At 38.7% G+C, this 15067-nt stretch overlaps 1 protein-coding gene across 2 annotated transcripts in view; it reads right to left on the bottom strand.

The window, feature by feature from the left end:
• PPP2R5E (protein phosphatase 2 regulatory subunit B'epsilon) overlaps positions 1-14794 on the bottom strand; it is a 148551-nt gene extending 133757 nt beyond the window's left edge. The window contains exons 1-2 of one of the 2 annotated variants that reach the window (XM_025869918.2): positions 14141-14794; positions 11804-11964 (exon numbers count right to left, since the gene is read on the bottom strand). In XM_025869918.2, the coding sequence (XP_025725703.1) occupies positions 11804-11960 (157 nt within the window). In that variant the 5' untranslated portion in view covers positions 11961-11964; positions 14141-14794. Of the gene's footprint in view, positions 1-11803; positions 11968-14140 lie in introns of both variants that reach the window. The other variant, XM_025869917.2, reaches the window with a different exon arrangement.
• Positions 14795-15067: the final 273 nt, after the last annotated feature.

Raw genomic sequence — 15067 nt, forward strand, 5'->3', positions numbered from 1 at the left:
CAATGATTAAGTTGTTTTCAAAGAAACCTCAGTATTATAAAATGACAAGCACAATGTTACCATAACAAGAGACCGTTTTAAAATTCCAACTCCAAATATCTCAAAGTAATTATAACACCATTAAGTATCCTATAGGACAAAAACAATTTTAAGCTTACACAAGAATATATAAACATGAGGGGAAAACATTATTCTCCATGACTTGGTAGGGGATTTATGGGTGATTTAAATATTCAGCGACCATATATTTACAGATATGTACAAATGCTCTTAGGATCAAGGACAAACTTCAACCCGGCCAGAATGATTTGGCTCCAACAACCTAAGTAGCCCCATCAATCTCTGACCTCCAGCTACAATGGCCTTTGGAGAAGAAGAACCACATCTACCTTCTTGTTTCGCTTACCACTGTGTTGCCAGGGCGGTGCCTGGTGCATCACACCGCTCAGTAGAAATCTGATGAGTGAATGAAATGAATCACACAGCCCACAGAACAATTACAAAAATGAGACTATAAGGCCCTTGGAAGAGACTATTTAGCCAGGTCATATATAGACTCCTTTTAGAGCTGTTTCCTTCATACACACTTTGAAAAATATTTGCACACAATTCATTTCATTGAAGCCTCATCATAATTCGAGAGTATGAGTACAGAGTCTGCCGCTCCTAAGCCTATTTCTAGAACATCCCACTGAACCAGAAAAGCCTAAATAAATTCCACCATTAGTTGAAATGCCTTTTACATGTTAAGATATAAATCTAAATACAACAAAATATAGCTCTATCCAACATCTTTAAGGAATAACCAGATCTAGGTAGTAAAGCACAAAGTTTCCTCAGCAGCCAAAGGTTATGTCAAAGCTACTTATGCCTGAAACCTTAGAGACAGATCTCCCCGTGGATCCAACCACGTGTCAGATAAATTTTAGATCTACTGAGTTTCAGAACTTCAACTCAACTGTTTTTGATTAAAATGATGTCTTTTAAGTTTTCTTAAAGTGAAATGAATATTATTTCTAGATGACTGGTTACCATCAAGAACACGAGTTAGTTATACAGTTGCAGATGGAGTTGAAGAGGCAAAGACAGAAGGATGCATGAAAACAGCGCAGTACAGAGTACCGACACTTCCTTTTACTTTTAAAAAGTTCTTTGTACAAATCTGCTTTCATTTTGACTTTGGCTCACAAATGAGGGAAAAACACCAGTCCATTAGATGCATCATTATCTTTCTGAAAAATTAACTTAATGAAACAAAGTAGGCTTCTGACTCTCAAAAGGAACTTCCTTTTTACTACCAATGTCCTTGATTTCAAAATATTCATTCAAAAAGAAAAGTGTTTTTTGCTATGATTTCCAAACTATTAATATAAGATAGCTAGCCCCTCAGGAGCCTGAACTCACTCTGAATTCCTTATAACAAATGGCAAAGGAGGTATCTCCTTCCATTTCCAGATATTGTCTTCTTGAGGCACTCCAGTAAAAGGCTAATTCCAAAGCCTCTATCCTTATTAGAAAATATACTTTTCCTGAAATGCTGCCAACTCCCAATTTTCTCCATGTTTTTTAATGTCTTAACATTTTACTGTGAACAGTGTTCCAAGCACTAGCAACCATTAATTAATTAAATTAAAATGTAACATCATTCTAAGGTAAAAGTTCTTCATGATGCCTACATAAATGGATGAACTTTTGCCAGATCTCTTCCCTCACAAGATCTGAAACAAGATCTAGGTTCTTAGGAGCGACTCAAAGAAAGATCGATGACAAACAGAAAGATAAGGGAAGGAATATTTATTACACAACCAACCATACACTAGGCAACCTACCTACATCATCTCACTCCTCACAACCACCTTGGGAATTGTGAGTCCCATTTTACGAAAGTAGAAATTAGAGCTCCAAAGGTGTTAAATAACTAAGCTCAGTTCACAAAGCCAGATTATCACCTAGACCTGAGCCCACACTCTTTCCTACTTAAGCTAGTTCCCAAAGATGTAAAGATGAATGGCAAAGAACCCCATGGCCACAATGCTATCAGTTTACCAAACCCAAACCATTCCATGACTGATGTGACTTATCATGACAGCCTGAGTCCCACAGGATCCAGAGTGGCATCTTCCCCTTCACCCCCCCGGTCGCCCCCCCACACACACACACACTTGCCATTATCAAGTACTGGCTACCCTTCCTGCCTGACTCTTGGCAGCATGCCTAGCCTTTCTAAAGAGCCAACTCTGAGGCCTGCTGTTCTTCCATGACTCTTTCCATCACCACCCACCACCCACAGTGCTGCTACCGGCCTGGCTGCTAGTCCTCTTCTCTTCTCCACTTCTCTTCTCATCACTTCAGTCTCCTCACAATTTTCAAGGTTCTTGCAAGAGGTAGTAAAACGGTTCACTTGGTAAATCAACCTAGTACAGCATGAGCAAGATAGAGAAGGCAATGGCTTTGGAACCAGACAGGCCTGGGGTCCCCCATCCTGGCTCTCTCTGAAGGGATGAGCAAGTTATAAAGCCTCCGTTAACAACAAACATCCCTTGTTCTTGGGTCTGTTGGGAAGCCTCAATGTGACACCATGTAGTACATCACCTGGTACACAGTGGAACCTACAGACACTGCTTCTCTTCTTCTTTGTTGGATGCTAAACTATTTCTTTACCAGCAAAGATAACTTGAGTTTCTCCTCCTGGCTTCTTCCAGGTCCCAGCTTTTCCAGAATAAATGCTTTTTTACAGGTACATTCAAGTTTACCATTGGTAGTATTTACTCAGCTTAATTTTTCAAATGATACTGATCAAAAAGTTCCAAACAACCACACTGGAGTCATGTAATAACTTCTATCTTCAAGCACCTTTAAAAATTCTATTTGGGGGAACCCTCTCGGGTCCCCTCCCTCCTCAGGAGCTTTGTACTATCACTTTGCAATTACTCAATAAACCCTGCTTTGGTGCCCACCAAAAAAAAAAAAAATTCTGTTTGGTATCAAAAAGAACTAAAAGTCAGGAGAGACATGCAGAAGTTTTTTGTCAAGAGATCTCCCTTCTACAGAAGGGAACTGTATGAGAAATTCTCTCCTCAAGTGAGGAAACCGATGCCCGCCACCCAAAGCAGTAGCTCCTAGCCTTCAGGGAAACTCCTTTGAGAATCTGATGAAAGCTCTGAACCCTTTGTCCAGAAAAATGCCAATCTCTGCCCAGAGATACAAAATACTGCCTGGAATTTCAAGAGTCAAGGGCCCTCTGAAACCCACCCAACAACAGCAAGATGAGAGCTGTCAACAAAGAATCATCTATGATACTTCTTAAACTGGCAAAATCTTCAATTCAGATTTTGTTTCTTTAAGGTACAACAAATTTAAAAACCTGGACAAAAACCTCAAGAACGTAAAGAGAAGTTTTCTCATTCCATTCTTCACATCTCTCTGGCTTAAAACAAAATGCTACAAAATAAGGCTCTAAAGCTGAAGAGGTTCTCTCTTCCAAGCAAAATCTCAAAACAAAGACGTGCTCAGGGCCAGTGCATGTGTTTGGGGGCTGGGTAAAGGAAAAGGAGGTACCAAAATTAAGTATTAGATCATCTATACATTTTATATAATATTAGATCATTTATACATTTTATATTTCAATATTATCTTTTTTAACTTTCTACATTTGTGTATTTTCTTAATGTGCATTGTATTTGTATAACAGCACATGTATACAATGTATAAACAAATGTTATTTTTACTGATATGAGTAAGCAACAACAACAAAAGATTAGAGATCCTATCCGAGAAGATGACATCCAAAATAAGCTTATCAAACAATAATTTTACCTGGTAACCCTTCACGAATGGAATTTCCCTTGGAAATAATTACATTAGCCACTTTATGTTCTTATTCCTGAAATAAGAAGCCAGTCTGAAGCTGATGTTCACTAAACAGTAATGCAGAGACTGTTCCGTAAGAACTAGTTCTCCTTTTGGCTTTAAAACTCTGATTTGCACAGGTCTACATACTCCATATTTTTCTTCCTTAAATGGAAATAAGCCATGTAAAGTATTAAGAGAATAGAAATCAACTGAAAAACACAGGTAAGCATTTTTCTATTATAGTTTTTCCTGCAATTATAACAATTAATATTCTTCAACCCCTACTATGTATCCAACACTGAGATAAATGTTTTATTTGCTTTATGGCACTTTATCTGATTATATGAGGTGGGTTCTAATACTCTCCCAATTGGGAGATAAAAGATAACATTGCTTAGAAGTCACACAGGGTATGATTAGCCTCAAAATTCAAACCTAGGGGTGTGCAACCCCAGGGCCTCCATTCTTACCTCAGGGAGGCCACCTGCCTCACTTAGATAACATATGTTATATATATTGGGCATTTATTGTTACATATTAGGCAAAAATATAATAACAGAATATTATATTGTCCAATCAATACGTTCATCATATGTTTAATTCTACTGTAACATAAAAATAAGATCCCATATTTGTTTTCAGAAAATCTGCAAATACAAAGGGTAAAAAAGTACTTTTAAGTAGAAAAAAGGATGTTATGCCATCATTTGCAAACAAACCAAAGAACTACCTTACCCAGACTTTTAGAAATATCTAGAAACTTTACTCTTCTGCAAGCACTACAAAATCTAATTAATATTAAGAGCTAACATTATTATAAAACAGAAGTTTTAAAGATGAGAAAATTTAACCATAAAACCCTGCTCTGAAAGCCCATTATAATATTCAGATATGCTATTCCCTCTTAAACTATGTAAAGAAAGTCCAGTGATTTGATTAGCCCACAATTCAGTCCTCAAACATAAGCAGAAAAAAAGTGTTCCACTGTATTTAACATCTGCTGCAAAATGCCAAGTGATGAGTCCCCTAAGTAAAAGGAATCACTCTTAGTATGTCATACATAAAATCCACTCCATCCTCTCTCCACAAGATACTTCTGTTCTTAACCTGAGACATTAGGAATTACCAAAGCATAAGGCCTCACTCAGGATTTTAAGTGAACACTCAGCAATTTGATTCTTTAAAAAGTCTTCATTAAACAAGTTTATAACTTTGTGTAAATTATAAATTAAAACTTGCATGACCTGGATTTTGGGGGAAAAAATTTTAGTACTTAGGAAGAAAAAATAAATGCCTATACTATTATTACTAATAATTTAGATGCCAACTAACAATGTTAATTAACTGACTAACAAATATTTATTGAATGCCAACTATGTACTAGGCACTGATCTAAGCCTTAGAGGTAGAGAAACAATATTTCTACACTGAAAATTATATTCTAAAGGGGCAGGAGAAAGAGACAACACACAAGTGAACTAACAAAGAGAAAATAATTTCAGATTATAAATACAATGCAAGAAACGGCAGACTGATAGGAACTTCAAAGAAGACTATTTTTAAAAGTCAGGAGAGACAGTTCCTAAGAAAGTCCCGTGGTTAGATGAAACTTGAAGAATGACTCTAAGTCAGGGGAAGAAAGTTCTGGGTAGAAAAGGATACCTCGTCTTATGAAAAGATTCATTTGACACCTCAATATTTTATACCTGGGCTGAGTCATATCCTGGAGAGACCCACATTATGATGAATTCTGTTTATAGCTTACCATGTTTACTGTTAAGTGTCCAATGCATCTGTATATACAGCTAACATGATACTCAGAAAATAAGAATACAATTCCCAATCTTTTGGTCTAACCCAAAAGCTCTTAACTATGGGGAAAGAGCAAGAATGGTGGGGCAAAATGTTCTAGAATCTGAGTTAAGCAGTGAACTCTGTTCTCCAAAAAAAATGCCCACTCACAGAAACTTTACATATAATTTTGGGAGGGTCTTAGAACCTGAAAGCCCATCCACAATGCCCATATCCTATCCCCAACCAGAAATCCGTGAACCCAAGGTTAAGAACTAAGCTGTAATTATACTCAGATGAAATGGGATATGAACACAAGTTGCTATCCTACTTTTAAATGATTAATAAATCGGTATGCTTACTCTCAGTATCTTTTGGCCCACATACAACTCTGTATGGGAATTTTCTCTATGCTATAAACTATTAGGATATATAAAGAAAAAATATTTCCCCCAGAAGTAAATGAAAGACCTTCTCACTACAACTAAGTATAATCTTTCACACATGAAAACAGTGCAACTGACATTTGGTTTTGTGCAAGATCTTATAATTTCTTCCCAAAAAGAAAAATATTGCCAAATTGTCACAAAGGCTGCAAAGCTGAGTGTTAACACCTATTAACTTATATTCTTCTAGTTCAGAAGGAAAATTTAGGATTATTTCTTAAAACCACACACACACTCACATGACAATTTAGTTGTCAAAAGAACATGCATCATTAATCTAAGGTACAACCTAGACCAATGGTTCTTAACCTTTTTTGATTCAAACAACCAGTTTGAGAATCTGAAAAATACTATGTAATTCTCCCATTTAAAAAATGGATATACACATACAAAATGTGCATATAATTTCAGGCTGCAAAATGCATTTTAAATTCAATGAAGGGTTTAAGAATGTCTTTATCTTCTACAGAAAAATATCATGACTGGTTGCTTCTGAGAAGAGCAAGTAGGAGAACCAAGTCAGGAAGATTTTTCACTATACATCCTTTTGTATTTTTTGAGATCTGAACTATATAACTACATTATCTATTCAAAAATTAATAAATTAAAAAAGAACAATACACTAAAAAACGTAGCAGGATACCAACATATTCGGTGAAGATCTCCAAATAAAGGTGTTTAAAATAACCAGTCTACTAAATTCAATACATTTGCAAACTGTTTCTTCCATTTTTTTGGTTGAAAAAGATTCATCCCTACAAAACTATGGTCTTGTTTCATAGTTTTTTGAGAAATTTCCAATTTCAATTTTTTGCTGAAAAAATATAAAGTGAAATAATAATCCCACATTATTCATATTTTAACTTCTAAAATCCCAGTTAAACAGTAGCTAGTATTTATTGAATATGGCACTGCCACATCTATTGACTATTATTATCATCCCCATTTGATAGTCAAGAAAACCAAGGCTCTCGGGAGTTAATGTACTTGGCCCAGACAACACAACTAGTAAGTAAGCCAGGAGTCTTGCAAGCAACAAGCCCATGTGCTTTCCCCCACATGACACTGTACAGTACAAGGAAAATGTAAACACTAAAATAAAGAACATTATTCATTAAGAAACTAATGTCATTATAAATCCACCTTAGGGCACTAACTCATTATAAAAACTGGGAATTACTTCTGCATATTCCTTCTTTACACACTACACAAAGCAGATATGAATGAAAAAGAATGATCCCATCCACAAATTAGAAAAGCATCAACACTAGTTTTAAATTGGGATTTTTAAAATCCTCACAAACTGTCACCCTAAAAAATAAAAATATAAGCTGAATCACAAGCCTAGAGCTTAAAAAAAAAAAAAAGTTTTCATTAAAGAAGGAATTTATAGAAATACACTGTTACTGATCTAAAAGTTTTAACACCAAGGGGCAGAGTTTCTGCTGAAGAGTACCTCCAGTCATCACAGTTTTTGGAATGTTTAATACTGAATGTCCGAATTATTAGCAAAATGCCTCAAAAACATAATGAATTATGAGGCTAGAAATAATGACGCACTCTCATTATAATCCCATCTTCAAAGGGGTGGTACTTTTCAAAAACACTTCACTCAAATCTAAACTTACATAAGCTTTTAAAGTCAAAGAAAGAAGGAAAACAGGGCAAGGGAGGATGGGGTGGGGAGAGAACTAATCACCGAACCTGGTAGTACTACTACGGCTACTACTACTTATTATTACTATTATGATGACAAGGAGGATAAATACGTGTGCATCTATTCCCTAAGGGTTTAGTTTAACTGTCCTTATTGAGACAGATAACTGTCAAGGCTTGCTTTGTGTCACGCCATGCAGGCACAAGGAAAGCATCCAAGTCTTCAGATAAAGCACTCACACCTTTACTAAATTTCCCTTGAGTAAAAGTCCTTCAAGCTCAAAAACTTGAGGATTCTCTGGAAACATTTTCAGAAGTATATAAAGATGGAGAAAATTCAAATGTCTCTATTTCTATTATAAGTAGCTGAGGGCAAGCCAGCTAGGTGCACAGAACAACATGCTGGCAGTGCTTTCTGTAGAAAGTAACATCGTTGGTATAAATTTCAAAACCCCACCTATGAGAAAAGAGGCAAAAAAGATGAAACCTTCCTTTCACTTTAAGTTCTGCATGTGAACAGACTTTTAAAATGCTAATGGCAGGGGCGCCTGGGTGGCTCAGGTGATTGAGCGTCTGCCTTCAGTCTGCCTTCAGTCTGCCTTCAGTTTGGGTCCCAGGGTCCTGGGATTGAGACCCCACATTGGGCTCTCTGCTCAGCAGGGAGTCTGCTTCTCTTTCTCTCTCTCTCTCTTTCTCCCTCGGTATTCCCTCTCTCTCTCAAATAAAGTCTTTAAAAATAATAACAATAAATAGAATGCAAATGGCCATATTACATTTAAGTCAGTCAAATATTATGATGCACATAAACATTCTGCTAACGCATACACACAAAACAGGTGATCATTAATGAATACCCAATGTTTCAATTTTCAAAAATTATATATTAAAAAGATGAGTTACAAAATAAAATAATTTCCATTTTCAAACTCCCCTAAAATTACAGATCTTAAGGACATGAATTTTACTTTATTCTTTAATGCAACCCACAAAATTCAACTGCCATTTATATTATACTGCCAAATAAAATTAACTCAAACCTTGCAATTTGGTCAAAGCAATACTACAGAAAATTACATCAATAACTATCCTTTGGCATGCACACATAATTTATTCTGGTTTCTCCTAAGGAAATGGTAAAAAATAAATTCCTCCTATATTTTCTTTATATTCCATAAATTACTTCCTAAAGTTAGTGAGAAGACAACACACAAAATTCAATCCATTGTAAGAAAAACAAATGTCATTTAACAAACTTTATATTCTCTATAAAAATCAAGAGCAAATAAACATTTCCAAAACCTACATCTGACTGTACTTTGTTATTCTATAGATAGGGAAATCTAATTTATGGAATGCTTTCCAGAGTATTTTCCCAAAACATGCTTACTACACAAGAATCACTTTCAGTCTGTCTGGAATTAAGCTGTGGATATATCTAGTACTACATGGTCCTGTTACTCTCCAATTCTCCCACACTGGCAAAATACACAAGTTCACAAAAATCATATTCCTGGAGAGCAGAGTTTTGGAAATTTTTCAGTATTATCAGACTTCACTTAAAAAATGAGAAAAGGATATACAAATAGCCAGTAAGCACATGAAAAGATGCTCAACATCATTCATTAGTCCTAAGGGAAATGCAAATCAAAACCACAATGAAATATCACTTCACACACATTATGATGGCTATTATCAAAAAAACAAAAAATAACAAGTGTTAGTGAGGATGTGGAGAAATTGGAACCCTTGTGCATTGATGGTAAGAATGTAAAATGGTACAGCTGCTGTGGAAAACAGTCTGGCAATTCGTCAAAAAATTAAATATATGATCTAGCAATTGCACTTCTGGGCATGTACCCAAAAGAAGTGAAAGCAGGGGCTCAAAGACATACTTGTACAGCCATGTTCATAGCAGCATTCACAATGACCAAAAGGTGGAAATGACCCAAGTGTTCACTGACAGATGGACAAATAATATCTGGTACATACACAAAGCAGAATATTATTCAGGCCTAAAAGGAAGGAAATTCTAACACACGCTACAACATGGATGAACCTTGACATTATGCTAAGGAAATAATCCAGTCACAGAAAGACCTAGAGTAGTCAAATTCAACAAGACAGAAAGTAGAATGGTGATTACTTACCAAGGGGCTAAGGGAAGGGAAGAATGGAGAGTTAGTGTTTAATGGATACAGTTTCAGTTGGGGGAGATGAAGTTCTGAAGATGGACGGTGGTGATGGATGCACAACAATGTAAATGTACTAAACGTCACACTTAACGCACACTTAAAAATAGTTAAAAAGGTCACCTTTCTGTTAGGTATATTTTACCACAATAAAAATAAAAATGAGATAAGGAACAACAAAATCTTAAAATAATACCAAATTCTTCTCACCCATGCCTCTTCACTACCCACAAAACCAATGAGTGGTCAGTTCAGCTCTAATTTAAATGTTTACCTGAACCCCAAGAAATGAATATAACAATAATAAAGTTTAAAATTCTTTCTAAACCTAAAAAAGTTTAATCGGCTTCCTCAAAAAGTCCTTTGCCAGAAAAACATGCTAATAGCTATTATACGTCTAGTTCCTATTTAAAAAGTTACTAAAGAATCCATACGCCTCTCAACTTTGTATTTCAAGCATGACTGGCTTTATCCCTAGAGTTTTTCCTTCATTTTTCTCCTAAAGCCTCTAAAGACTTTTTCATTTTCACTAGCAAAACCTTTAGCTAAACTTTTCTCCCCCACAAACTCTTAAGAGCTCATCTTTACTAACTAGTAGAAATATTATCTTTATAGTAATCAGAATTCATTTAGTTTCCACCAATTTCAAGTATAAACCTCAGAAACTCATTTATGACTCTAACTCTCTAAAAAAAAAAAGTTCAGGGGTGTCTAGGTGGCTCAGTCGTTAAGCGTCTGCCTTCAGCTCAGGTCATGATCCCAGGGTCCTGGGATCGAGCCCCGCATCGAGCTCCCTGCTCAGCGGGAAGCCTGCTTCTCCCTCTCCCACTCCCCCTGCTTGTGTTCTCTCTCTCGCTATGTCTCTGTCAAATAAATAAATAAAATCTTAAAAAAAAAAAGTTCACATGGGGAAAAATAGAAGCCTGAAATATCCTAGGCTAAATTTTGAGGGTCTTTTCTAGTCGAACTCCAGTTTTTCTTATAATACCTTCTAATTTCACAAACTGTTATAGAAGTAAATGCTCATTAACGAATGAGGTTTTCTGATTTCCTCTGAGCTACGAAAAGTGCACTGTTTTGTTCACGTCCCCTTTCTCTTCACTCTTAAGTGTTCAGCAGATAAAATCTACTTTCAAAGGCAGATTCTGATAGTTTCCATGCTATAAATGGTACATTTTGATGTATTTCAACCATGTCTGTTCATAAACATAAAGCAAACAAATGAAAATTAAAAGGAACAGAAGTATCCACATAATACCCAAACAAAAGTTGAAAGGTCTAATTTAGAAAAAGCAAATCTCATAGGAAAAACTTGCCCTTGACTCATTCCAAAGAAAAGAGAAAAGTAGTATTAAGTATGATCATCATGTCTTCTACATATATTATCTGAAAACGCAATTTTTTCTTGATTTTTAAAAATGAATTTTTTCAAACATCATTTTCTATATGTAAGTTAATGGTACCATCTCCTCTCCTAGGTCTACTTCCTGTGACTAAAACTCTACAATTTGTAGCTGTTATCACATATGATGTATATCTGTCAACGGAAGAAAAAATGAAAAACACACACCTAGGCATCTTAAAGCTTCTCTGGCATTCAGTTTGTCTCTTTATCAATGTGAAAGATGTTCCTGATAACAGGTTTCTTTTCATTTGTCCACAAATATTTATATTAAATTGAGTCCTTTAAGAAGGAAAGTGGGTATATATGCCCACACAGCAGTAATTTCAACATGTCTGAAATCTCCCATCCCTTCAATTTGCAACACAGAACTTTAACAAATATGAAATTCTCCAAAAAGGAAATTATATATATAGATATGAAAATATCAACTGGAAAGGAATCCATCACCTGGTCATGAGCCTTACCTTTTAGCAGCGGCAGAGGTGTTAACTCAATAGGCTTGCCTTGAGACCTAAACTGTGAGGAACTTTGCGACCTCTTCTGTCTGGCTTTTCTGACGGACTTCCGAGAAAATCCGTCTACTTTATCCACTGATGGAGGAGTAGTTGGTGCTGAGGACATATCCCTACTGAAGAGAAAGAGGTATCATAAACATATTCCCAAGGTGGAAGCATACACATGAATTACACAAATTCTAAAATTCCCATATACAATATGCATGAAAATTGGAGTATGTGATGAAGAAAACAAACAAAATCAATTAAGAAAAATTGTACGTTCAATGGGGAAACATGAAAATTTGATGATAAACAGAAGGAATTTAAGTACTATATAAGCAATCTTGTAGTTCTAATGCATGGGCTGCTCCCACTCTGATAAGCATTAAATATGTTCACTGACACTTGACAAAGTCTTCTAAGCCATCTACTCATTTTCTAACTGCACAGCTCTTCTCCTCTTGAGATTCCTGAAGTAATTTTGGAGCTATTCTGCCACTGGAAAACTTCCATCGATACATTTTCCCAAGATATTTAATATTATAAATGGGCTCTGCAGTTAAAACCCTTATCGTACTTCAAGAATCTACACCAACATAGCACAGCAAGGTGAAATTTACAACTAATGAAACTAGGCATGACTTTTAAGGCAATGTGCTGTGTTAGCTATGATAAACTATACCACCCCACAAATGAGGACAGGTTAGATTACTTTAAACAGAACACAAAAAAGGCATAATTAAAAGCATTTCAAAGAAGTTTTCTTTTTGAATGAAGCCATCTTAAGTTATTAAAGCTTAATAAACAAAATTATGATGAAATCGTGCACCAAAGTTGAAATGAAAACATAAATTCACACCCTAGACAACCAAGTTGAGTTCCCTTTAAGTTCATCATCAGATAGTAACTTTCATTCCATCAAACTGATAGAACAGTCCTGTGAGATTTCTTTTAATCCTCCCAAATTATTAAAATGAAGGCCAGTTCCTAAAAGTAACAAGACTTAAGCTCAATTTCATTCTCCAATTTAAACAGATGCCATCATTTCCATGGTACTGAGGCTCCATGCAAGATAAATGACAGACTTGAATGAAAATAATGCATATGGGGGAAATACTGAAATGCAATTACTCACCTGTCATTCCAATACATAAGATTAAGTGTTTTTTAACCTCTAAGTTAAAAGGTAAGGGAGTTTCTTCCTGAACATGCAAGAATAAAAAGTTATCTGGATTATCCGGATTCCAACAAAGTAAAAAAAAATAACAAAAATACAAACAAAAAACAAAACCCTGGATCTTGAGGTTTGGGATTCTGAAGTCTTGTTTGATTCTCTTAAAAAAAAAAAAAAGTTTTCAGAAATCTACCTAATTTAGCCTTAAATAAAATGTGACAGATTCAAAATGGAATTGCAAACTATGAATGACTATGGAAGAAGTAAGATCAGTTAAAATTTTTCACAATGACTGCATCAGCAAGAAGCTCCACATCTCATTTGTATGTTGTAAATTTAGGGGCAGCTTTTCCAATGTGGTATGTGAATTATTTAGATTCCATTTAACCCTAACAACGCAAGATTTCGGTAAATCCTGCTCCTCCATCACTCTTTTTGTCTCTTCTTTATTCCTCATCTCCCATCTCCAAAGATGATTTGTTGCTAGCATTTTTTTAAAAAATCATTTGCCCCTTCTGCCCGCGGCCCAGAATAGACGTCAAGGATCTCAACCCTAAAGCGCTGCAGAACTGAACTTGCAGTAGCAGTGGGTCCGTGCAAAGCCCGTGGAAACAGGTTTCGCCCTGGACCAGGACGCCCAAAGCTTTATCATCGTCTAAGCAGCGGGCACGGGGCATTTCCAAGGTTCAGGATAATCCAAATGGGGGTGCTGGGGTGGAGGAGAAAGACAGGGAAGGGGTTGGTCTGCAGGGATGCTGACATACTCCCTTTGCTCCCACCCTCCCCCCGCCCCCAGCCCTGGAGAAGATAAGCTGTTAACAGAATCCTTCTCACTACACCAATCCCCCCGGTTTCCCCCCGCCCCCCGTCAGTGGATAAAGGGGGACAAGAATATGCCTCCAATGCCGGAAGGTGGGGGGAGAGGAGGGGAGGGGGGCAGAGTAAATGGGAGGCATCGTCAGAAGCATTTGCAGGTAAATCAGACAAGTGGGACGGGCGCTCCCTCTCCCACACCCCACCCCTCCGCTCCCCTAGCCTGCCCCGGCCAGGCCTTCCCGAGGCCGGTGTCCTGCAGGTTCCTGAGGAAGAAGGGAAGCGGGCGAGCCGAGGAGCTGGAGGGACGAAGTTACCTTGAAGCTTCTGGGGAAGAATCCGAAGATGATCTGTGGTTTCGAGGGGCGGGAGACCGGCGTGAGGGCCGCAGCGGGGGCGGGTGGCGGGACCGGGACGTACGGGGGGAGGTCCGGACAGCGGCAGGGAGCCCGGGGCGACGACTGTCCGGCGCGGCGTCCCTCCGGTTCCGCGGCGGCGGCGCCTCTAGGCCTCACGGCCGGACCTGAACCTCAGCGCTCCGGCGGCGGCGACGGCGGCGGCAGCCTCACGATCCTCCCCCGCGGGCCCGTCCCATCAAATCGGCACCGACCCCGTTGCGGCTCCGCCGGTGGCTCCTCGCTCACATACCCGGCGGGCGGCGCCTCTGCTCGTTGCCCCGGACCCGGCGGCGGCGGCGGCGACGACGTGGGGAGGGGGGGAAGGGAGGGAGGAAGACTGGATCCGCAGCGGCAGCAGGAGAAGGAAGGAGAAGGAGGAGGAGCCGCCGGAGCTGGAGCCGCCGCTGCCAGAGCCGCCCTTTGGTACCCGCGGTGGGTCCCCGTCAATGCCCCTTTCTCTCTCCTATTGTCAATATCACCGGGCGGCTGAGTCCATGGCACACGCGCAACCGAACCTTCTGGCCAGCAGCGCCCGCCTCCGGCGCCCACTCACTGGAGGCTTCAAACGGGAAGCGAGGCCTCATTGGCCCGCGTCCGCCTTCACTCCCATGCCAGCAGGTTCGACTGAGAGCCGATCAGGGATTGGCGGCGGGGGGGCGGAGAAACAGGAGGGTGGGAAGAGACAAGGCCGAGGATTGGGCTGAGACGAGAAGGACCCGGATGCAGCCGCGATCTCCGGCCGCGCTGCTGCAGCTTCCGCCAGGCGGGTGGGTAACCTGAAGTAGGGAAGCACCGCAGCGGCTAGGCCTTTGAGGAGCTCCTGAAACCCGGGAGGTGCGACTGATA

Source organism: Callorhinus ursinus, unplaced genomic scaffold, assembly GCF_003265705.2.
Source record: "Callorhinus ursinus isolate GAN/ISIS: 27379988/994484 unplaced genomic scaffold, GSC_fseal_2.0 scaffold8, whole genome shotgun sequence".
Taxonomy (NCBI): domain Eukaryota; kingdom Metazoa; phylum Chordata; class Mammalia; order Carnivora; family Otariidae; genus Callorhinus; species Callorhinus ursinus.